The sequence below is a fragment of the Heloderma suspectum genome, chromosome 2 (genome assembly GCF_057233095.1).
Source record: "Heloderma suspectum isolate Gila_16-S chromosome 2, 16-S_ref, whole genome shotgun sequence".
Classification (NCBI taxonomy): domain Eukaryota; kingdom Metazoa; phylum Chordata; class Lepidosauria; order Squamata; family Helodermatidae; genus Heloderma; species Heloderma suspectum.
In genome coordinates, this window is record NC_139459.1 from 159602010 (window position 1) to 159627339 (window position 25330).

The following is a 25330-nucleotide window of genomic DNA, read 5'->3' on the forward strand; positions in this document are numbered from 1 at the left end:
ATCCTCTGAAAGACACAGGTATGCTGAGCACCCAGAATAAGCTTGCAAATGCACAAAACTCTTCCCATAAGATTGTTTTCAGGCACACTCTTACAACTTCACATCTTTATTATAGGAAGCAGTTCTGTGACTAACTGCACCTTTACACAAGGGGGCCCTGGAGTTTTTCAGTATATCATGTGACTGAATTTGTAGGTCGGTGTTGGTGATGAATAGTGGTGGGATAGCTATGTGAAAGAGCTATGGCTAGTTGGAACAGAAACACTTTATGCTAATATGAGCTGTGTTAAACATGAAAATAGCAGTGTGTTTATTCACTTCTACTGCTCACATTTTGAAAATGAGAATAAATGGTGTGCCTGTTGGTATTGTGAACCATTAAAGGATGCTCCAGAAGGCAAATAACATCTGGATATTAAGGACCGAAGACTAAATGCTGCACAGAAAAATAAACATATTGTCCTGTTCCCTTGCCAGCAAGGATCAATTCTGAGTGTCACTGTAGTGGGGGCCAGTAACATGGCACAAGCAGAGGTAGCAAGCATGGGAAGCACACCCCTTCCACTCCAGACAAAAATCCTGAGGGCTTTTTCTCCTGTTAGGTTTTTCAGACATGGGTTAGGCAACACTCTTGCTCATTCCTCTGAATGAGCTGACTCTGTCAGGCTCATACATTGCAGGATTCTGAAAGTGATCGGGTCTGTCATGAAGCCAGCTGCATGTATGGCCCAGATGCATTTCTTATGGTACTACTTGCATGTATTATTTATTGTGCATTCAGGCATAGGTTGTAAGTTTGTGTCTGAAAAACCAGTGTGAGAAGTAACCCTGAGGGGAAAGACTATGGGGCAAATTACACTGTGAGGAGAGCAAGGAAGAGGCAAAACTGAGAGAAAGACGAAAGTCTTAGCAACTAGAATATTTAGAAGCTAAAGATGAAGATTAGTTTACGAACAGATTACAGACTTTTGAAATGCATCCACATGCATCCCCAAATCAGATGTTCTCAAGATGCTTCCAACTATCTTTAAGCACATTAACAAATGTGCACCAATTCTCCTTGTCAAACCCATTTTGCTGATGAGTATAAGCAATTTAAGCAACATCAGTGGAGTTACTCTTGCTTGCTTACCCCAGCTCCAAATATGGCAAAACAGCTTTTGAGCTCATGACCCATGAAACTTGCAAAAAATAAGAGGAGTCAGCACTCCACCCACTCTCCATTGCCCAACACACCCTCTTTCCATTCTTGGACATTTGAAAGAGACTGGCTGTAAAGAGGTGAACTAATCATGGGGAGGTAGAGCACAGAAGGGCTTGCTTCCACATGCCTCTATTTGCCTCTGTGCTCCTACTCATCACCTGAAGGGATAACCACACAGAGGACAAAGGCTGGCTCAGAAACCCTTCTTTCCCACCCCTCAGTCTAGTGGGAGCATCGGGTTCTCCAAGAAGACAGCCAGCTTGCTTGCCACCATGTCCAGGTCATTGATGTTTGCATACTTCAGCAGGTTGGTGCCCTTGATGAAGTAGTGCTTCAGGAAGTGCTGGCTGACACATTTATGCAACTTCTGGACTATCCGTAGGAAGCCTGTGCAGACACAGCGCCAGTCTTTGGAGTGAGGGTACTTCTCACAGGTCCAAAAAAGCACCATCTGGCAAAAAACACAGACACAAGTTGCTACTGAGCACAACAACAACGCCACAGGAAATGCTGCATTGAAACAGTATAGCTTTCCCCGGACACAGAAGCAGTTTTTCATGGCACTCACTGTTGCTTGTAAGCTCTGGCAAGGAAAGCATGCTACAACCTGCTGCTTCCTCCTGCTCCAGCTGGAGCCTTTAAACCAGGTATACCCCAAAGAAGTTAGGGTTGTCAGCTCACCAGAGAAACAGAGTCCACAGCGGTTGGGGCTGGGGGGTGGAACTAGTTGCTGGAAAAACAAGGTGCAAAGCCCATTTTTTTCCTCAACCACATTTTAAAAACAGAATAACGCTTGTGAATAGACAATTTTTGTGCTGGGCTCTGTCCTTGGCCCAGCTCAGAACTGCAAGGTTCTGCTCTGGACCCACTTAAAACTGCTGTGCTGCACCCCTGATACCACCCTGAGATGCTCTGGGCTCCACCCCAAGCCCCACCCAGGTACTAGGGGTTACAATGGTAGAATCAATGATGGGATCAAAGGTGAGGCTTCAGCAGTGTAAACCCCTCCCCCCTTGGGAAGCCTCAAATTACTCTCCTTCCTCAAATTACTCTCCTTGGGGCAGCCTCTAATTACACTACCCAACTATTTACCTCTATAAGCGTACTAAAGTGACAGAAAGGATTAGATGTTTCTGTTTTATGGGATGTACCACTGAAATTTAACTTCACTTTAACTTTCATATTGTTTTAAGCACCATTTGGGGGGTTTGTGCATTTGAAAGGTTAATAAGTTAGCAAGTTCTTAACTATACTGCAGGAAGACAGAGATAGGCAAGCTTTACCCTGTCCATATTAATTAATAGGCTGTCCACAGGATGTCTGAAAATAAATCCTTTTTTCCCTATTATCAGTTTGAAATTATCCCTGTTCTCTCTTTCTCTCTCTGTGTTCCTTTGTATGAGCTATGATGTCATCAGGAATGTGACACCGCCTGGAGGCATCTGCTGTGCCCTTCCCAGCACGTATCAACCCTACTTCTTAATTTTTTTAACTCCATTGGGGTGGCATGGGAGGGGTAGAATCTGAACCACTCAGAAGGGGTGTGGTAGCGGCAGACCTCTAGCCCCTGATACTTGCTCAGTAACATAATCAGAAAATCAAGGGACTCAGAGAATTCTCCGAAGACCCAAGACATTCAGGGGCTATTTTGGCTGCCTGGGCAATTCAGCTGGAGGCCAACTAGGCCCAAAGTATGACCACCACCACCCAGGTCTGGACACAAAAAATGGTTTCCCTAAAGTTCACTAGCTCCTAAAATGGAAGGTATGCTTGGCCTATGCATTATATCTTTGGTAGATATGGAGCTGTTTCCATAACTAAAAACAAAGGAAGTCCCCACAGTGTCTGTGGGCCTTATACCACACTTCTCTGTTCTTCATGACAGAGGGCATCATGTCATGTTCCTGCTCTTGACAAGTTCTGCTGCTGAGATTTGGAACTTCCTGTTATTTTGGCTGTGAGCCAAACTTCATGTTGTGTGGGAGATCCCACCCATAACATGCAGTTGGGCCCAATGTAGATCTGCACAAAGTACTCAGTGCAGAAGAGGTGACCTAGGGCTTTGCTAGCATAAGCGAACTGGAGAGAACCACCGTCTAGTTTTGTTAATAACTGCAGTTTGGTAACTGAACACCACTGAACTCATTCAAATACAAATACAGTTTGACTAAAAGGGCGCCGTTATTAATTTTTAATGTTAATTTAATGTTTTTAAAAAATGAAACTTATCTTAAAATAGTTGAATAGATAGAATGTTTAAGTATATGGGCTGTTAAATTATCCACGAGATGCAATGTGTTGTAGCAGGTGGAGTGCTGGATTTAGATGGCAGAGACCCAGGTTCAGTTCCTTGCTTAGCCATGGAGCTTACGTGGACAAGTCACTCAGTCTAACCTACCTCCCAGGCTTATTGTGAGTATAAAGTGCGGGTATAATACCTCAACCTTCTTGGAGGAAGGAGGTTAATGTTTTAAAAAAATAAATCCATATTTTTAAAAGTGTCCTTGTTTTTACTGTGCTAGCATCAATGCTATAAAATATGTGACAATAGATTAGTTACTGTGCATAGATTGTGAATAAAAAAGCCTAATTTGGCAGAACCTAGGGGATTCTAGAGCCTATTTTATTTGCAGGGGCCATAGCTCCCAGCACAAGCTTTACAGGCAGAAGATCCCAGGCTCAGTCTCAAGCAAAAGAATCTTGAATTAGCAGGTCTGGGAAAGGTGTTTGCCCAAGACCGTGGACAACAGCTGAGGGAGTCAGGCTAGACAGTACCTAGATGGACCAATGGTCTGACAAAGTATAAGACAGCTTCATATGCTCACATGGTACTGAACACACGTTGGTTTTAGTACAGCAACTTGCAAATCACTGGCAAGTAGCAAGTCCTCCAAAGCAGGGACTCCTAAGCTACAGATCTTTCTCTCCCCTTTCCAACCCTGCTCTTGCTGGCTGTACACACCTGCAGGTGGAAGGATGTGAGGATTGGCTTATTTCCCACACACCAGATATCCTCCTTCATTTGCTGCATAACCTGGAAGCACTTCATGCGACAACCGCCGTCCTCATCAAGTCCCTCCATCAATATGCGCTCAGCTCGTGAGAAGCTCAGGTGCCAGTGGTAATTGGAAGATGCCAAGAGATCAAAGCCAAAAGACTGCAGAAAGAAGTAGCAAAAGTCATGCAGGGAAGGATAGAGAAAGATGACCGAGGATATCCCAGGCAGAGTGTGGCATGAGAGACAAGTCGAGCATCTCTGTAAGACTGCATTTGTAATCACAAATGTAATCAATTAATTTAGTCAACCCCATCCCAAGGGAGGGTATTAATACCGTGAAACAGATTTAAAAGCACAAAATGTACCATGAAAATATGCTAAAAGGAACCCATACACAGTTTGCTCATTGTCCTTAGAAAATATCTAGAAGATATGCTCAAGCCTGGGCTTTGCTAAGTCTCCAGTGGAAGGAGCTCCATACATATCTGGAGAAGCATCCACAAAGGGCTTTCTATGTGCCCCCATAGGTTATTAACTGGTCCACTGGTAGAGACAGTAGAACATTGGGCAAGTATTAGTGGCTGCAATGGGAAATATAGGAGAAGACATTGTCACTACACTGCAGAGCCTTAAAAACAATAAATTAAATGGAATCTGGGAATGACCATCTTCCCAGACCTAGTTAGCAGCTGTTGGGATGGTGCCCTTCCCCATACTTTCATGGGCTGTGTACATTTGCTAACTTTCCCTAAATGTGGAGGGTTTGAAACTCATACATGACTGCATTTTGCATCCTAGTTTATAGAAGATGTGCTGCTTGGCCCCACCCACCCATCTCTTTTTTTTCCATGGTGGGAGAAAATCAGTGGGAAGACAATCCCTAAATCCTCATGGCCAAATCCTGCTGTCATGTCCCTCCACATGCTACTTTTTGCAAGATCCTCTTTGGACTAAGCTCACAGTCCCTGAGTACTACCTCGCCTGGTACCTTAATACACTGCACTTTTTCCTGGCAAGGCCAGTGCTTGAAGCATCGGGGCCACTTGCTTTTCCGAGGCCAACAAGTTGGGATCTCAATCGCTGGAGCCAGCTCAACCTCCACCTGGAAACTGGGTGTCTCAACAGCAACACGAACCACTGAGCTGAAGCCTTCTAAAATGCTGACTTTGTCTGGGGAAGGGACATCAAGAGAATATCGTCAGCAGAAGGTGGCCTACAGCAGAAGCAAAGCAAGCTATTTTTTAATGCAGTTGGAGTAACTTAGTACCCTGCTTTTCTGTTGCCTCTAGCAATGACATCAAAGGGGGGAGCATTGCTCCATATCAAAACCACTTTGGGGTCAATTAAGGCACCACAACCCATAAGACAATCCTGGATAATAATCTAAGGAGCTATATACCCTAGAAATATACAGCAACATAAAAGGTAACAAGACTGCTTAGAAGGGCCACCCTGTGAACTAGGAGCCCATCACTGGGGAGATCAGTTAATTAATTACTTGACAGTTAATTGGTGGGGAGATCACGAAGTCATAGTGTCCAGTATGTGCTCTTCAGTCCAAGGCCCCAAACTGTCAGGGTGGACACTGAGCCCATAGAATCCCAGAGTAGTTCTGATTCTGAGGAAGAGCATCGCTCCTGGGAGAGGAGCGCGCTCCTCTTTCCCAGGACCAACAGCTGACGGAGATTCCTCCCACCAGCATTCCTAGTTTAGTTAGCAGTCCAGGGAGTGACCAAGCACAGATAGCAGACTTGGTGGATGCGCGACGCAGACGCAGAGAGCGGCGCCAGATGGAGGGCACGGAAAGGAGGCGAAGTGCCAGGTTGGTGCGCAAACAACGGCTGTGCCCAGAGGCTCCAAGGGAAAAGGGGAGGGACTCTCCCTAGTCCTTAAGTTCAGGGGTCTGCCAGTAATTCCCTTTCAAATGGGGACGAACTGTTTCAACTTAGGGCATAGGTACTCTGCTGCTCAGATCTAGTTGCTACAAGTCATGATGCAAAGCAGTGATTGTCCTTTTGGAGCCATTGCTAGAGATAGAAGTAGAATGGGGTATTGAGTAACCCCTACCATATTAAGATATGGCTTTGCCAAAGGGGAAGACAGGCACTCTGTCCATGGTACTCAGTGGCCAGCAGACAGCTGCAGCTATTTTTTGTTTGTACATACTGCAGTGCTGGGGCACAGATCAAATGTGTAAGTTCTTATGAGTGGCTTCTCCCACCCCCTGTCGTGAAGCAACTTGCCTCCACTCAGTGCTGGATCAGAACAGTACAGGGATAGAAGAAGAAGCATACATGGGACGGCCAGCTGGAGGGTGGGTGTGCTGGATAAGGATGTGAGTGGATGGAATCTGTGCATCTCTTTGTATGATCCAGGTGTAGATGTAGAGGGGTGTGTGTGCATGTGCATGTGCATGTGCGTGTGAGAGAGATGCACATTTGGCACCTTTTCTGCAGGGCTGCTTTTTTTTAACACTCAGCACAATATTTCAAGTTTGGAAATGTGAGGTAGCATATTCATTTATACAGTGATTGCTATATGGAATATGCTTACATCAGTGTCACACTCACAAGGGAAAGCTTCAAGACTGAAAACGGTGGCATGGCTGTCATCTTGTCTTGAAGTATATTCCAGTGTTTTCTTTTTAACCCATTCTCTATTAAACCTTATTTCTTTCAGCACCCATAACAGCACATATCTCCCTGAACCCTCTCTAAACCTTTTCCCCTTTTCCATCTTCAAAGTGTTCACTCCCTCTGCACCCAACAGCATATGGTTTCTTCTCTAGCTCTCTGCATCACACCCCTTTGTTTTCTATTTTTCCCCAGCGTAGATCTCTCTCCATTCCAATATCTGTTCCAATCCAATATTTTTCTTCTTTCAGCCTCTCTCTTTGCTATATTTCTTCTCCTCCTAGTTCAGTTTACTAGGAACCAAGCACAAGGTTTTCACTCTCCCAGCAATTCTCACACTGATAGTGCAACATGAATATTTATTTATTTATTGCCTTTCTATACTGCCCAATAGCCAAAGCTGTCTGGGTGGTTTACAAAATAAGGCTACTCAGAAGTAAGTCCCATTGAATTCAAGGATTACGACCTAAGGAACAAACTACACATGACAGAGGCCATCCATGACTAGAGTTATCATGTTCTTCGTTAATAATTAGGAACTCCACACAGCTGCTTTGAAGACTAGGGAAGTGTCTCCGTGGAGAAGGGGTTTAGGCCTCCCTTCCCCCCCAACCTGCAATTAGCTCAATGAGAGAAAAACATACAGATAGAAAAACATACAGAAGATAGCCTTCAGGGAGCTGGGCTATTGGGCAGTATAGAAATGCGATAAATATAAATAACTCCATAAAACCAACCTCCTCAGTGCCACCCCCCCTAATCTTCAAAGCAGCTGCATAGGATGCTGCTTCATTTTCTAAAATCTGAGAGATCATGACCACCAATTTCCTGCATCAAATCTAGTTTGCCCATGAGAGGGTCTCTCTCTGGCCATGCTCACAAGCTGAAATACATAGTCCCAACATTACCATGCTTCTTCTCCAGGGAAAGGGGAACAACACAGAAAACAACAGGCATTTTCCTCAGATGTTCCCCCAAAGAGGAAGAAAAGAGCTACAGATTGTTACTTGGAATTCCCTAATAGTGCTGCAAATATCCAGGGCAAGGGCACAGTTGGACCACTAGCCTTATGTTATGCAAGTCTGGCCCAGACTGTTCTTCTATTTATGAGATGACAAGGGTTGCCCCCATCACTGTATTTAGCAGCTGCTAAAGACAGCCAGGTTTTCCAGAAACTCCTTTGTGTTACCATGAATCTCTCCCAAATGGAGGAAATCTGAACAGGAGGATACAAGACACAGAAAGAAGAAGGAAGGTGAGGAAATTGCTTGGCCATGGCGGTTCAGCTGGATATTCTGCACATCCATGCTCATCTAGTTTGGTTCTGAGCCATTTGGTTTGGTACTCTCGTTTGCAGACCGCAGGCCCGCAGCAGCCATTTTACCAGTCCCTGTTATCCTGAAAAACACTCCACATCTCTGTGGCTTGCATGACTTAGGCCCTCATATTGGCTACTAACTGGCAAAGAAGAAAATGTGCTAACCAGGAAGAGTTTTTTCCACAGTGTGAGCTCAGCAGCATTCTTTACTTTCAGTGTGAGAATCTCCCGCTCTTCTCTCTATTTCTTCTCATCTGACAGCTGTTTGGTGCTTTGGTGCTTCAGATACATAAATTACATGAGAATGAAATGTCTCTTTGTATTCTCTCTTAGGGATATGCCACTTATGTAGATAAATGTGTGATAGATCATTTGAATGTTTGCTAAGGAAGCTTTCAGCTAGCTAGGGTCTGTAGTCAGAAGGACAGTTGTATGGAGATCTGAGAGAGGGTCAGGAGAATGCTGTTGTGGATGTGGAGAACTGGCTAAAAGGTCTGTAGAGGTGTGGGGAGGCCATGAGGAGTGCCTGCAATTGATTGTGGGAAGGAAAGCACTGCCAAAATAGACAGTTCCTTTCACTCCATCCACAGTGAACTCACCCTTGAGATTGCAAGATACAATTGATTTCTCCACGAGTTTTCGGAAGACAACAAGGACTTTGGCAGGCACAAGGTCACCCTCAATGTTCACATCTGCTTCGTGCCACTGCTGGAGGCTCTTGGAGAACTGTTCCACTTCCAGCCACTGCTGCAGCTCTTCTGGGTCTCTGACAGGAGACAGGAGCTTTGCTCCATGTGCTGTGTAGTAACGCCAGTGTCGTACCTGACCCTCTTTGTACCCAGACAGGCCAAGCAATGGGATGGTGACGAGGATCTGGCTGGATGCTAAAACCTAGACAAATTCAGAAAGGTTGGAGCAGGAGAAGATAGAAATGGAATTCTACAAAGTAGCCCACTTGGAGATACAGTGGGAAAAGAACAGCAACATTTATTTATTTTTACAGTGACCTGGGCATGAATAGTGCTTGAAGCACAGGATCTATGGGAGGAACTCAAAGCAGGAGGTTATCTATGGGAGGTACAGATTCTAAACACCCTTCAAAGGCAGCCTCACACTAGACTAATGTAATGCTGTCAGTGTAGACCCTGCTTTCTGGCTCACAGCTAAAGTTGAAGAGGTTGGTGGGTACTAGGAACAGGGCCATTTTGGTCCAGTCCATTTCGAGCCTGGTCAGTCCAGTTGCTCCGGAACCGCTGGAGTATTCTAAGGCCTCCTGTGATAAAATTGCAGATAAAATTGATCAGATCAGGAGTGTTATTCCATGTGCTGTGGATACAGTTAGCGAGTGAGAGGTGGCCTGTGGCAAACTGGTTTTTGCTGGCCCCCGATATAGGTTTTTAATCTGATTTTTTTATTATTGTTTTGTTTTTAATGTCCTTTATTGTAAACTCCCTTGAGAGGGCTTACCATAAAAGGCAGGGCAGAAATACATTAAAACTAATACTTTCTGCTGCAACTTCAAGAATCCCTACAATCTCCCTAACACACACAGCCTGTATTTCTTTCATAACCATGAACTAATTCATATAATTTTTGTAGACCATCCAAAGAGCTTTGGCTACTGGATGGTATAGAAATGTAATAAATGAAATGAAATAATTGCATCTTGGCTTTCCATAACACACCTTAAAAACAGATAATCAAAAAGGAAGGAAATTGGGTGGTCTTCTCTAGTGCCTGTACAAAAGAGCTGTACTCATCCTTCCACAAAATGGCAGCACCACCCATTCATATTATCGCATTGACTCCTCTCTCTCCCTGTGTGCATGTGTGTGTATTCACACACCCCAACTGAGGATAACACTTCATGTACCTGATGTAGACTCAAGCTCACAAAAGCTTATTCCAGAATAAATCTGTTACTTTAAGGTGCTACAAGCCTCTTTGATGAAATAAAATAAGATGGCTACCCCTCCTTCAATTTGTTACCGTTTTGCAGAATGATCTATGGCTGAAGTTTCAATATGGGAAGTTGCTGCATAAGTACACAAGGTATATAGTCAATACTTATTTAAAAAATAATTGATAACTACTTCCAGCCCAAACTCTGAAGACATTTGACTACACCAACAGGCTTAACCATGCATTAATCCCCATCTTTGGGGCATTTAAGTGAAGAGGGGGACACTATAATTCTTTGCTTGCAAGACTGAGGATTCCATGCTCTGGGATGAACTCTAGTCTGAAGCTGGTCAGAGGAGACTCAGGGAGTTTTCAGATACTAAAATAAATTGGACCTTACACACTATCCTACATTTCCACTACTCCCTGTTCAGCACCAAAGGAAGGAAGGTGCAGCTTTGCTACGAAGAGACAACCTGTTTGTGACTTTTTAAAAACATTCATTGGAGATGTGTGCTCCAGTGCTGGACTAGGGGAGAGTGGAGAGACTCCAAAGAACACATGTGGCACATGGCTGTGGGGAGAGAGTGGTTAGTGTTCAGTACTGTTTTAAAAAATATATTGGTTCCCACTAGTCTAAAAATGTACAGTACAGAAGACAGCTCTTCCTAAATAATTCGTAACAGTTAGTTGTTTGCTTGTGTTGACGTGGACCCTAAGGGGCTTCATTCACCCTCTTCCATTCCCACAGTCACCCTGCCACAACCTGACGAGTTCTCCACTTTCTACAAGGCATCTCAAGGGACATTCAGCCAATGGCCTCCAATGCAGCTCTTCAGTGAGAAGGCTATTTGGCTTCAAACCAGTAATGCAGGAAGTTATTTCAGAACAGAGCTATGGTCCTTCTGCTTACCCATATTGACACCTGGGCTAGTGCTGTGATCAGCACTATTCTCATGTGGCTTACGGGAATCAGGTGTGTGGAATCAAAGTACCTGATGCCCTGCCCCCACATTCCCAGCCCCAATAAGTCTACTAGCCATTCCCTCCTACTGCTGAATGCGATTAAAGTGATACCTACATATCCATGGAACAGCCTCCCACTTGCTGCATCCTGCTCAAAGCAGTCATTCACAGTTACTTAGCAATAAGTACTTAATGGTAAAGACAGTATATGCCATCTTGAATATAAATGTATTGTATAAATAAACAAATGAATAAATGGCAAGCCTCTCTAGAAAGCTTAGCTGCTCAGCTACAGATATTTATTCAGCCTCCAAGAGCCACTACTGATTTGCAGATATGAAACTTTTGCTAACTACCATGTGACTTCTGACCCTTAAGTATGAAATCATACCCACCTGATGCTTGCAAGAGGAACTACTTTTTAACTGAAGTTTTCAGTCTTGCTGAAAGGACTGATATTGTGGGATATTTACCTGCCCTTTGCAAACAGGAGAAGGACTTTCATAAAAGCATAGAACTGCAAAGTTAGAAGGAATCTTGAAAGCCATCCAGTCCAAATCTTCCTGCCCTGCATAAACATTTTCCATAACCCCAAAACATCTCTTAGAAGAAAATGATCAATCTAGAATTATGTAATGCACTGGCAGACACTTTCTAAAGCAGTACTGATCTTTTTGTGCTCTCTAGAGCACCTGGACCTTTGTAGATGGAGAAATGGCCAAGAAGACAGGGTAAAGGGGCTGCCCAATAACTCCTGTAGTTGGTGACTAAGATCTCAGTTTTCACCTGTAGTATACCCTCTCCCATTCTTTTAAGCTCTGTCAGGCATTTATCCACAGCCAATCATCACTGTAGTAATCAGCATTAGTTATAACTACTTTAATATATGGTACAGCATGAGCATTATCACTGCTGTTATAATACACTGGGTTTTAATTCCTGTAATGCAGATGCCTCTGATTATCACTGTTGGCCTAATACTGGTGGTGAGTGTACAACTCTGACATAAACAAGAGTTGCACCAGTAGAACACCAAAGATATTCTAATGCCCATTCAAAGGGTACTGAGGTTTATGTCCATCAGAGGCTGCCAGGGCTTGAATTGGAATTGGGAGCCTTTGGATCTGTGTGAGGCTGCCCCACATGGCGAGTCACTGAACTACAGGTTATAGCATCTGCCTGTGCAGTTTAGTATTCTAAGGCCCTGGTTATTAGATCTTCAGGGACAGGAAGGAGTATAAAAGGGCTTCCTATTGTAGTTAAGCACTGCTTGAGCAACAAGGTCTTCCTGAGCTCTGGTGTGTTCCTGTATTATTTGGTTGCCCTTCAATGCTGACTTCTGGTTTGCATCTCAATCCTGCCTCATGGCTTGTTCTTTGGTCAAGACTGTGGCTGTCTTAACACCTGGCATTTTATCCCACTACAAACCGGCCCTTTTGATTCGGGATCCTTTCTGAGATTTAGACTGGCCCTGTATACAGGCATCTCTCATAGCGCGTCCCTCCGCTCTATACCTTTTCACGGCTGGGCCAAGCTGCACTGAACAAACAGGACAGAAGGTGGCTGCTGGCCCCATGCCCCCTCCCCTCCCCTCCCCCAATCATTGGTTCCTGTAACACAGTTGATGGCTCCGCCTGTCCCTCCACTCCTACACAGCAGAAGTCGGAAGCCCTTCTAGTGGCCTGGATAGTGGGCTATAGGAGCTGGTCCCCTGCCCCACTCCTTCTTCCGACTTTGTGGCGAGGGAGAGAGAGTCTTCTCGGTGGCTTACCCCAAGGTTGCTGGCGCTGCTAGTCCTTCCCTGCTAAATATGTCAATGTGTGATGGAATTAAATGCAGTACATTGCTTGTACTACTGAGTTTGGAGGGTATATCAATTTCTGGGTTCCCAGCTACAGAAGTAAGAAATCCACAGTCTTGTATACAGTCAAGGCATCAAGCCATCCCTAGCAGCCCCCCCCTCCAGGCAACAGCTTCACAGGGACACCTTCTTCATTAGACCCAGCTTGCTTCCACCCCTCTGCACTGTTGTTGCTCTTCCCCTTATTCTGGCTTCACAATGAGCCTGTAAGGTTGGCTAGGAGAAGAGATAGTGGCTGGCTTGCTTCCCAATTGTACAGATGTTTTCACAGGCATGAGTGCAGGTCCATTCAATGGCTGTATGAAAGAGGCCCATCAAACTGGTGAGCAAAAGAGAGAAGAAGCAGTCAGTAAAGTCAGTGGGACGGGGAGGTTCAAAGTAAATGCATTGAAGGGGATGGGAGACCTTAAGGCTGCTACTCTAAGTGGACTTACAATGCACGTCTATGCATGCCTATTCAGAAGCGAGCCACACAGATTTCAGTGGCACTTACTCCCAGGAAAAGAAAGCCTTACAGCCAATGAGTTTACTCAGAAGTAAGCATTGCTGTGTTCAGGGGGAGCTCGGAGAAGCATTTGGGATAGTTAACCACTTTACAGTTCAAGCACCCGTAGTGGAATGGGAGAGAGGCAGAAACAGTCACCGGAAGCATGGTCATAGAATCATAGAATAGTAGGGTTGGAAGGGGCCTGCAAGGCCATCGAGTCCAACCCTCTGCTCAATGCAGGAATCTAAGTCAAAGCATCCTGACAGATGGCTGTCCAGCCTCGTCTTGAATGCCTCCAGTGTGGGAGAGCCCACTATGTTCCTAGGTCATTGGTTCCATTGTCATATTGAACAGGCAGGATGTTTTTCCTGATGTTCAGCCAGAATCTGGCTTCCTGTAACTTGAGCCCATTATTCCATGTCCTGCACTCTGGGATGATCGAGAAGAGATCCTGGCCTTCTTCTCTGTGACAACCTTTCAAGTACTTGAAGAGCGCTATCATATCTCCCCTCAGTCTTCTCTTCTCAAGGCTAAACATGTCCAGTTCTTTCAGTCTCTCTTCATAGGGCTTTGTTTCCAGTCCCCGATCATCTTCGTTGCCCTCCTCTGAACCCTGTCCAGCTTGTCTGCATCCTTTTAAAGTGCGGTGCCCAGAACTGGACACAGTACTCCAGATGAGGCCTAACCAGTGCTGAGTAGAGGGGAACTAGTACTTCCCTTGATTTGGAAGCTATGCTTCTATTAATGCAGCCCAAAACAGCATTTGGCTTTTTTGCAGCCACATCACATTGTTGGCTCATATTCAGCTTGTGATCTACAACAATTCCAAGATCCTTCTCGCTTGTAGTATTTTTGAGCCACGTATCCCCCATCTTGTAACTGTGCATTTGGTTTCTTTTTCCTAGATGCAGAACTTGGCATTTATCCCTATCGAATAATTCTGTTGTTTTTTGCCCAGCGCTCCAGCTTATCAAGATCACTTTGAATTTTGTTTCTGTCTTCCAGGTTATTAGCTATCCCACCCAATTTTGTGTCATTTGCAAATTTGATAAGTATTCCCTACACCTCCTCCTCCAAGTCATTAATAAAAGTGTTGAAGAGCACTGGGCCCAGGACTGAGCCTTGTGGCACCCCGCTTGTTACCTCTCCCCAGTTTGAGAAGATCCCATTGACAAGCACTCTTTGAGTCCAATTCTGTAGCCAACTGTGAATCCGCCTGATTGTTGTTTCATATAGCCCATTTTTAGCTAGTTTGCTCATCAGGATATCATGGGGCACTTTGTCGAAAGCTTTGCTGAAGTCGAGGTATATGATGTCCACAGCATTCCCACAGTCCACAAGGGAGGTTACCTGATCAAAAAATGAGATCAGATTAGTCTGGCAGGATTTGTTCTTGACAAATCCACGTTGGCTTCAAGTAATCACTGCATTGTGTTCAAGGTGCTTACAGATGGATTGCTTTATCATCTGCTCCAGAATTTTCAAAGGGATTGATGTCAGACTGACTCGTCTGTAGTTTCCAGGTTTCTCCTTTTCCCTTTTTGAAGATAGGGACAACATTAGCCCTCCTCCAATCTTCTGGCACTTCACCTGACCGCCATGATTTCTCAAAGAGAATAGACAGTGGTTCTGAGAGTTCTTCTGCCAGTTCCTTGATTACTCTAGGATGCAGTTCATCTGGCCCTGGAGATTTGAACTCATTCAAAGTAATTAGGTATTCGATCTCAGCTGCAATCCTGCCCCTTCAGCCTGTACTTCGCCTTTGCCAGGGGGCTCACAGACCCTCTTTGGGGAGAAGACTGAGCCAAAGTAGGAATTGAGCACTTCTGCCTTTTCCTTGTCATCTGTTATCATTTTGCCATCCTTATTTAATAGCTGAACCACCATTTCTTTCCTCTGTATTTTACTATGCATGTATCTGAAGAAAGCCTTTTTGTTGCTTTTAGCATCCCTCGCTAACCTCAGCTCGTTCTCAGCTTTAGCCTTCCTGACACCATCCATGCAATTCTGTGCTACCTGCCTGTACTCTTCCTTTGTAGCTTGGCCTTCCTTCCACTTCCTATATGTGTGCTTTTTTGTTTTCAGGTCATCTCTAAGCTTTTTGTGAAGCCACATTGGCTTCTTGTGTTGTCTTCCACCTTTTCTTCTTGTTGGAATTATTTGTAATTGTGCCTTGATAATTTCCTTTTTAAAAAACTCCCACCCATCTTGGGCTCCTTTTCTCATTAGAGTGGCTTGCCATGGGACCTTATTGGTCATTGTTCTGAGTTTATTACAATTTGCTTTCCTAAAATCCCGGGTACGCATTTAGCTACACTCAGCTTTTGCTTCCTTTAGAACCAAGAACTCAAGTATAACATGGCCTCTTTCCCCCAGAGTTCCCATAACTGCTACTTTATTCACTGTGTCATCTCTGTTGGTTAGGATCAAGTCAGGAATAACCGATCCTCTCATTCCTTCCTCCACTTTGTGGAGGAGGAAATTATCAACAACACAAGTCAGGAATCTCTTGGAGGGGCCATGTTTTGCAGAATTTGTTTCCCAACAAATATCAGGGAAATTGAAGTCTCCCATTACTACTACATCACATTTCTTTGAAACACTGGCAATTTGCTTTTCAAAAGTTTCATCCTTGTCTTCTTGATTTGGTGGCCAGTAGTACACTCTGACCACCAGGTTCCTTTTATTCTTTGCTCCATTTATTTTAACCCAGATGCTCTCGATGGGGCTACCAAGCCCATCCTCCTGTATTTCTGTGCAGAGATATGTATTTTTAACATAGTGCAACTCCACCTCCCTTTCTGTTCCTCTTGTTATATCCTTGTTATAACGAGTTATATCCTTCAATTGCTGTATTCCAGTCGTGGGAGTCATCCCACCAAGTCTCAGGTATACCTATCAAGTCATAATTTCCCTCCTGTATTAAGAGGTCAAGTTCGTTCTGTTTGTTTCCCATACTCTGGGCATTAGTATATAGACATCGAAGACCATGTGCTTCATAGTCTGGCTTTCTTCCTACATGTTTCTGAAGACTATTATTGGGCGCTATTAGAGCTGTTTTCTCTGTTGTGGTGCGTGAGCCTTCATCCATTGTTACCCCCAACTTTACGTCTCCCTCCCCCGTAGGATTCAGTTTAAAGCCCTCCTGATGAAGTTCTTCATGCTGTGGCCAAACGCATTCTTCCTAGCCTTTGTGAGGTGCAACCCATCCCTTGCCAACAGTCCATCTTCTAGGAAGTATTGCCCATGGTCAGTGACCTGCCCCCCTGATTTGTTGTCATGACAATGTTATTCAACACCACCCAGCAACACCCCCTAGCACACACCCACACAAAGTGGGACAAAGCACTAAAGGGGAAATATATAGGGGGGGAATGGCGTCTATCACAAGCACAGAAAATGCCGGGTTTTCCTGTTCTCAGATAACATGGGAAGTGGGAGGGGAAGTTGTGAGACAGCAGTAGGAGAGCAGCGGCATCGTTTAAAGCTCCAGTGAAAGCTCCCGTTATTAAAGAAGAACAATCCTGCTAAAAAACCAGTGTGTGAAGATGGTCTTGCTCTTTGCTCCTGGCTCTTGGCTTGCGCACAGTTCCTGGCTCTTCACAGACTGCTGCCCACAGCCCAGCCCTAATGAGGTCCCATAAAGGCTGCTGCAGAGGAAGAAGCAGAAACAACAGGTGCAGTTTCCTTCAGTTCTGAAGACTCTAATGAAGAGGTGCTGTTCTCATTAGGAGTGGGACCCGGAACTCACCCACTCACTATGCCCAAGCCAAGCCAAGGACCATATGCACTTACCTTCATGTTCTCATTATGAATGCCAGAGTTGGAGATTGCCTGAAAACGAGAGTCCTTGTTGCTAATTTCTGTGGTTAGCTGCTGTATGATCTTTTGCACCTCATCCACAATTTTGGACACCACTTGGTGCCTCCAATTCACCTGCAAGGATATCCCAACACTTCTATCACATTATTGCAAAAAATCCGAAACCATATGCCGCAGTTTAGCCAAATGGAGACATTGAGCCAGAAGTGTCCTGGAATGTGTGTATGTACATGAATTGTGGGCTGGGAATGTGGGGGCCAAGGGCTATTTGATCTGAAAACTGGATTTAAAAAAGGGGATTCAAAAGACCTCACCTCTGACTTGGTCAGGTTCCTTCTCTTTTAGCCTTGCTAGTTTGTCTTTTGTGACTAGCCAAATCCACCATGGCAACCATTTGGACAATAGGCAAGCCCCCATGGCAGTCATTTTGTGGAAGTGTCTATGATACTTTCTCAAAATTACAGATCTGTTCACTGGCTCAAAAACTTTGAGGGCCCCTAAAACATGTTGTACCTTTCGTGGGTTTCATGGGTTTGTGAGCTGGTACAGCTTGGTTTTCAATTCATTCTCAGTTATATTTTCAGCATCCAGCCAGAAGATTCCTGTTGCCATTTACATCCATCCTTACACATCTGCACACATTCCACAGTTTTCTAATCTATCACCCATTTCACAGAAGGCTCAGAGATGAGACTCAGAGACAGGTAACTTGGCCAAGTAACTGAGCACAAGCAAGAAGAGGTGGGTTCTGAGCCCCAAATGCCAAATCTTGCCCTTACAAAAACACAACAAAATACTCAGTTTGCAAAAAGCAAGTTAGTAATGCTCCAAAAAACAAACATAAACACAAGGAAAACATCCACCCACACTACACACCCTTACAAACATAAACTTCCTGCAAATCACGCACACGTGCAGACGTACACTGTGGGGCCCCAGAGAAATTCTTGGAAATAAAGATGGCAGAGGAGGCCAGCACTTTGCTTTGCAGCATGCCAGCCTTGCAGTTAACTATATATCAGGACTGGCAGGGAGTCTGGGGGCACCAAGGGAGGCATTTGCGGGCACAGTGGGCACTACCTTGGGGACCCCAGTCCATGTAAGAAAGAATGAACAAACTTGTCCCAGTATCTTTTAAGTATAAAAGTTCTTCATTAGAGGAAATAATTCACTGTGCTCATTGGCAAGCTACGGAAGATATACAAGTGATCTTTGATCTGCCAGCAGCAGGTGCTCTGTACTGTAGCTTACCAGTGAGCACAGTGAATTCCCCCTTGCAATCCTTGAAAATACTTTGGGAGATCATGATGCAATGTCAAGCAGAGTACAGAAGTGTACTCTGAAGTGTACCCTTTTGTTGGGTTTTTTTCTATTACATTTTTTGTCTTGACCAGAGGGCACAAAAAGGCTGAAAGAGAACAAATCTGCTGCTAGCTATTCTTCATTTGGTAAAATCCAAAGCTTGAGAATTATCTCTAGAATATGTGAAGACGTTAATGGCATGTTTTATCAATGCTGCAGGAATGTATTTTTATTTATTTATTTATTGTATTTCTATCCCGACTTTTTTCCTCTTGCAAGGAACCCAAGGCTGCTTACATTCTCCTCCTCCTCCTCCTCCTCTCCATTTTATCCTCGCAACAAACCCTGCACGGTGGGTTGAGCTGAGACTCTGTGACTGGCCCAAAGTCACCCAGTGAGCTTCCATGGCCAAGTGGGGACTAGAACCCAGATCTCCTGGCTCCCAGTCCAGCACTCTCACCAAAGCCCAAAACATTTTATTTCCCCAAATTAACCATCTTATTTTGCTTTTGCTTCAGGGCTTTCCCAAACATTGGTGATCCACAATCATCCACATGTTTAGTTTTCTATCTTATAAGGAAAATCGTGAGCAAAGCCATAACTAGTTAAAATCACAAGCTATCCACAACACTGGAGAGCCAGTGTGGTATAGTGGTTAGAGTATTGGGCTGGGACTTGGGAGATCCGAGTTCTAGTCCCTATTCAGGCATGAAGATCATGGGGTGACTTTGGGCCAGTCACTGACTCTCAGCCTAACCTACCCCACAGGGTTGCTGTGAGGACAAAATGGAGAGGAGGAGGATTCTGTGAGTTTCCTTGGGTTCCTTCCAAGATGAAAAAGGGTGGGTTATAAATGTAATAATCATAAAAATAAACATGTAAACCTGACAGCTTACTTGGAGAGGTTAAGACATAGGTGACAGACACTTCTCCTCCACTTATTGAAAGCTCAGCAGTGTGCAATAGAATGTCATTCACCTAACCAGTATGAATTTGGCTTTGATTATACACGGTAGAGAATTATGTACTTCATGCAATTTCACATGCTGTGGCTAAGTCTACCCAAGACACACTTCCTTTTCCACCTGATTCATCCACTCTTCCTACTGTGACCTCATCTATATCTTCTACTAAATACTAATGCTTAAAACTCATGGGAAAATAAACACTACATAACTGTCAACATATTCTTCACAATCAAGTGAGGAACTACACTTCAGATTTCTGAACTGGAATTCAATAGCAGATTTGGTACTGTGGAACTTGGTCTTAACTAGAGCAGGGGAGAAACTGATTCAACCAAACATTTGTGAAACTCACCCAGTAATTCAAGGAGAGGTTTTGTGAAATGGCCTCTCATATTGCTGATTCTTCAGCATGTTTACTTGGGAGAAAGTCTCACTGAACCCAGTGGGGTTTACCTCTGGTTAGAAATGCATAGGATTGCACTGGTAACCTCTGATTCTACACCCCCTCCCCAACCCCGAAAGTAATGGGATGCCTTTTAAACCACTGGGTCTGCTTTCAAAGAAAGCACTTGAATAAAGTTTCCTTTCTCTGGAAGAGTATTTAACAGTGCATCATCTGAATAAAATGAACAGCTGGAGGAACAATCCACCATTCTGTAGAAGTGTATGTTTTTCTGCAGATACTCAATTGGTGGTCTCCGGTGAGAGGCAAATGAAGAAGCCATTTTTATTGCAGCCATTTTGAAATTCAAAAAATTCAAAAAACACCTCAGAACAAGGCTTTCTGGGGGAAACGAAATGACAGCCACTTTGATTCTCTTCCCTCGAAAAGAATTTTGCCTCACCCCTGAAATACAGTTGAAACAAAAAAGTCAATTTTCAGGTAGGTGAAACAGATGAAAAATGGTTCCTGTCAACATCTTGGAAATAGCAAGCTCATTACAGAAAGCAAATGTTGATCTTGTTATGCCTATTCATCACCAGTGTCACTAGTCAAGAGTGGGTTACACTCACACTGGTTGGATCTTGCACTCGGATTGAATTCATTTGTATTCTGCATCTTATCATGACACACTACAGCTACCATTTGCATTGCCTGATCATTTGTAAAAACAAAACAAACAAACTCTTCTTTTTTGTTCTTCTCTTGCCCTCACACATATATCTACCCACTTAGGTGATCATTTCATTCATCTGACAAAGTAGGCTCTGGCCCATGAAAACTACTGCCAGAATAAAACTTTCGTTATTGCCACAGAACTGTTATTTTTTTCTGGCGTCTATAAACTATATAATAATCTGTGCTTTTAAACCTTCTTTTTAATGTACTCCAGTAGATTATCTAAAAGATCTGACCTAGTGCCATTCAAGCTGTGCTCCAGACTGAACAATTACTGAGAAAAATCAGAGCCAAACTAGAAGCAACATCAGGAGATCTCCCACATTTTTTTAAAAGGTAAACGTAGCTGTGGGGGAGGATGAGATCTGGATTGGATCTGCAGTGATGGTGGAGGGGGGATTGAATCCTTTCACCCCACATCTTTTCCAATTACAATCCCTCATGGAAGACATTTGTTCTACAAGGAAAAATTAATGGTATCTGTATGTCTCCCCTGTGAAGCAAATAGCAGCTTCAGCCACAATCCAAATCTCCTCCTCCTATCACAGCTTTATTAACCTTTTAAAAGCTCCAACAGAGACCTAGTTGCAGGTCTGCTGATGTCACTAGTTTGGCCCTCAGTAATCTGGCAAAAAAGCCTAACTGAAATACAGGTTGCCCACCACTACCGATGTTCCCTGCAATGTACAGTCATGGCATAGGATTGAATAGTGAGGACAATGGAACCCCATGTGAATGGAGCATGCACTCTACAAGAATCACAAGAATCTTCTTCATTATTCAGGGGGTCCTCAGCAGAGAGTGTGTCAATGTTGAAAGGGCTTCCTAAAAACAGAGACGTTTGAGCAACATTGTTCTAGCTATTTATATCTGTCCAAAGTAACAGAAGGGCCACAAGAGCATCTGCACTGTAATTTGGATCCAATAGATAGGCTCAGAATTACTACAGATCTCCTTGCAGTTGTTCATAATGGTTTTAGCACAGATTTGAGACTGGATACTCAAGAGCTTTAATATGCCAGTTTGCATGTTTCATCTTTCCCAAAACTTCAGCTATTTGATATCTCATATAGAATATGAACCATTTCACAACTGGGTCCAAAATGGAAACGCTTAGGAAGCGCTAAATTTTATCCCATAATGTAAGTAATGAGTCCCCATCTAGAGAGGCCACCATCTAGAGATTTCCACCTCAGGAGTTTGGGAACAGAATCCAGTCCTGGATGCTGAACCTTTAGACAACAGTACAGACTCAGAGAACTGCCCTTACCTTATTCTGAATGTATTGCTCTATGATTTCTTCTGTGAGTGGCTTCATGGTAAGGACTTGTCTTCTATGTATCTCCAAGGAAAGGCTTGCTGATGCAGGGGCAACAATCCCAAGGTTTTTTATCTGTGGCTTTTCTTGTCTGGTACATCAAAATTACTTGTTTTGCCCTGCAAATGCAAAAGAAGGGAAGCAGTTCTTCTTTTGGTTCCACATTGCAATTTTCACCCCCCACTCAGCACTTAAGGCCATTTTCAACCACCACCATCCATTTTATTCCATTGTTTATATTTTTCAAATGGCAATATGTTGATGCTGATTTAGGAAGCTCTAATCTTTGATTAAAAATCAGAGGATTTTCCGAGCCATGCTGAAGCTTCAGAGTTTTCTGATTGCCATCAACACTCCCTTGTCCAGCCAAGCTCTGCCCCAGATAGTTTGTAAAATATTCAATTTCCACCCACCCCTTCCTTTCTGCAACTATGTGCCTATTTTTTTTTTTTACACACTTTGGAGTTGCAATCTACGGCCTCTCTTCCTTATCTCTCCTTTCTCTCCCCTGCTATATTGACAGTAAATGCCACGCCACTTGGGCCTTGCCTGCCGTTTGCTTTGCTTTCTTGACTGTAAACACTTGTTAGCTGCCTCTTGTTAGCTGCCAGCTGCCCAAACAAGCATGCACACACAACACAAAATGTTCAGAAAGGGGAAACGATTGATTGGGCCTTTTATCAATCGAACAAGAGCGGGTGGCTCTTTGCTAAAGGTTGTGTCATTATGACAGGGACATGCAACACACAAGGGTAGAGATTCACTAAAAACAGCTGTGCTTCTCTTTGCAGCACATGGCACTAGTAGCCTCTTCTCTGCTTGCCCTTACAGTGCCACAAGAAACTGGCAGAAACATCTGCAGAAAAAGGCATGGCTGAAGGCATTAGGATAGGGGCATGCTACACTTTTCTTGCTTCTACCACCAAGTCATCTGGACTGAAGTTAGCCTTTTTTGCTCATGGGACACTGTTATGTGGATTGCATGGCTGCATCTGAAGGGGGCTGATGTGTGGAGAATCCACTCTAGGGCGAAAATTACTTCCTCATTTCTTTGAGCCTATATAGCTAAGTCCTTCTTCTGAGATTGCCAGTCTATCTGCAGTCTTTTTCCACTGATGAAGATAACCCATCAAAACCTGCATACTTTACTTGCCCATTGAAGGATCACCTCAGATTTTCATTGTTATGACATCATCACAACATACCGAAGCTGCAGTTTCCCCCTCCTGTCCAGTCTTTGACCTCCCCCCACCCCGCATAGTACCGTGAGAATCCATTATCCTCTTGCATTAGGATATTTACAACTGAGGGGCAGGTAGAAGAGGGTGGGGTGCTTTTACATTGCTTTCTCCTTCCTTTTTGCTTTCCTTCACTCTTTTAAAATGTGAGTGGTGCAAGAACTGGCAGCATTTATTATATCAGTATTGCTAATGACGCTGTCAAGGGCTCCTTGGAGGCCTCTCTCAGTCTAATCCAGTAGCCAAGTCCAGACACAGACAAAGGGATTCTTTTCAAAGCTTTATTCCTCTTTTACAACTTAACAACTCTACTGTTAGCAACTAGATATGAGCAGCAGAGTACCTATGCCCTACGTTGGAACAGTTGGTCCCCGTTTGAAAGGGAATTACTGGCAGACCCCTGAACTTAAGGACTAGGGAGAGTCCCTCCCCTTTTCCCTTGGATCCTCTGGGCGCAGCCGTTGTTTGCGTGCCAACCGGGCACTATGCCTCCTTTCTGCGCCCTCCATTTGGCGCCGCTCTGCGTCGGCGTCGCGCGTCCATCTGTCACTCCCAGGACTGCTATCTAAGCTAGGAATGCTGGTGGGAGGAATCTCTGTCAGCTGTTGGCCCTGGGAAAGAGGAGCGTGCTCCTCTCCCAGGAGCGACTCCTCTTCCTCTTCCTCAGAATCAGAACTACTCTGGGATTCTATGGGCTCATTGTCCACCCTGACAGACAGGGTCAGTCGACAGACCAAAACATCTGGGAGCCAATGTGGTATAGTGCTGGATTGGGACTTGGAAGATCCAGGTTCTAGTCCACACTCGGCCATGAAGCTTGCTAGGTGACTCTGGGCCAGTCACTGACTCTCAGCCTTAGCTATCTCACAGGGTTGTTGGAGGAGGAAAATGATCATATAAGCCACCTTGGTTTCCTTGGAGGAAAAAAGGCAGGATATAAATGTAATAAATAAATAAATAATTAAAGAACATAAAATAAAAATGAAATACCATAGGTGCCTGCCTCAGTTATGTAAATGTCTTGGGGGTGGGGGGGTGGGGGGCAGAGAGACAGAAAGACAGAGACACTGGCAGCAATTGTGGAAGAGCCACATGCAGGTAACGTAGGGAGGTCTCAACTAAGTGATGCTGGCTGACCAGGACATAGATGCAGTTGTAAAGGGAAAGAAGTGACAAACATTTAGAATAAAAATGAGAAAACAGTATTGCAATCAGCCCTTGACTGATTCACTGATGTTGGACTGGAGAACACGCAAGCTACAGTGCTATATGAAGACAATCAGGGGTGCCTAAAGCTGGCATCGAGTGAGAAACTGAGGCAATGGATGAAGCACATTGACATGAGGCACCACCTGATAAGGGACTTAGTAGAGCAAGAGGTGATTGAACAAGAGGTATTGCCCGACTGAAGAAATGGTGGCAGATGTGCTGAAAAAGCCTCTGCCAGGGGAACTGGGCATGGGATTAGTGCAGTGACCCCTTTCCCTCGAGAAGGGGTGTTGGAGGGACTCGGGCCATGAATCGCTTAACCTGGACTTAAAGGGTTAATATGTAACTGAGTCAGGTGGGAGGGGTCTCTGGGAATTCCACCTGGTGCACTAATAACTTAATACTTGGCAACCGTAATCTACCCGATGAGGACTACAATTGTGCAAGTCCCCTGGTCATCTTCGTTGCCCTCCTCTGAACCCTCTCCAGTTTGTCTGCATCCTTCTTAAAGTGTGACACCCAGAACTGGACACAGTACTCCAGATGAGGCCTAACCAGTGCTGAGTAGAGGAGAAGTAGTACTTTGCGGGATTTGGAAGCTATGCTTCTATTAATGCAGCCCAAAGTAGCATTTGCCTTTTTTGCAGCCACATCACATTGTTGGCTCATATTCAGCTTGTGATCTACAACAATTCCAAGATACTTCTCGCTTGTAGTGTTGTTGAGCCAAGTATCCCGCATCTTGTAACTGTGCATTTGGTTTCTTTTTCCTAGGTGCAGAACTTGGGATTTATCCCTATTTAATTTCATTCTGTTGTTTTCAGCCAAGTGCTCCGTTCTATCAAGATCACTTTGAATTTTGTTTCCGTCTTCTAAGGTATTAGCTATCCCGCCCAGTTTTGTGTCATCTGCAAATCTGATCAGCATTCCTTGCACCTCCTCCTCCAAGTCATTAATAAAAATGTTGAACAGCACTGGGCCCAG

General features: G+C 44.3%; 1 protein-coding gene across 1 annotated transcript; it reads right to left on the minus strand.

The window, feature by feature from the left end:
• Positions 1-98: 98 nt before the first annotated feature.
• On the minus strand, positions 99-21914 carry MAB21L3 (mab-21 like 3). Its single transcript, XM_084832193.1, has 6 exons — positions 21852-21914; positions 17165-17305; positions 8753-9044; positions 5191-5372; positions 4167-4361; positions 99-1655 (listed from the first exon to the last, which is right to left on the minus strand). Exons 1-6 carry the CDS (start codon positions 21897-21899, stop codon positions 1422-1424), a joined length of 1092 nt encoding a protein of 363 aa, XP_084688319.1. The 5' UTR covers positions 21900-21914; the 3' UTR covers positions 99-1421.
• Between the last annotated feature and the right edge of the window lie 3416 nt (positions 21915-25330).

What these genes read in the sequence shown, in the direction of transcription:
- MAB21L3 (XM_084832193.1), bottom strand. Translation starts at nt 21,899, where the DNA reads ATGAAGCCACTCACAGAAGAAATCATAGAGCAATACATTCAGAATAAG. An exon ending in AGCAATACATTCAGAATAAG is followed by an intron (nt 17,306 to 21,851) that starts GTAAGGGCAGTT and finishes ATATCCTTGCAG; the next exon opens with GTGAATTGGAGGCACCAAGT. An exon ending in TCACATCCTTCCACCTGCAG is followed by an intron (nt 1,656 to 4,166) that starts GTGTGTACAGCC and finishes GTTTTTTGCCAG; the next exon opens with ATGGTGCTTTTTTGGACCTG.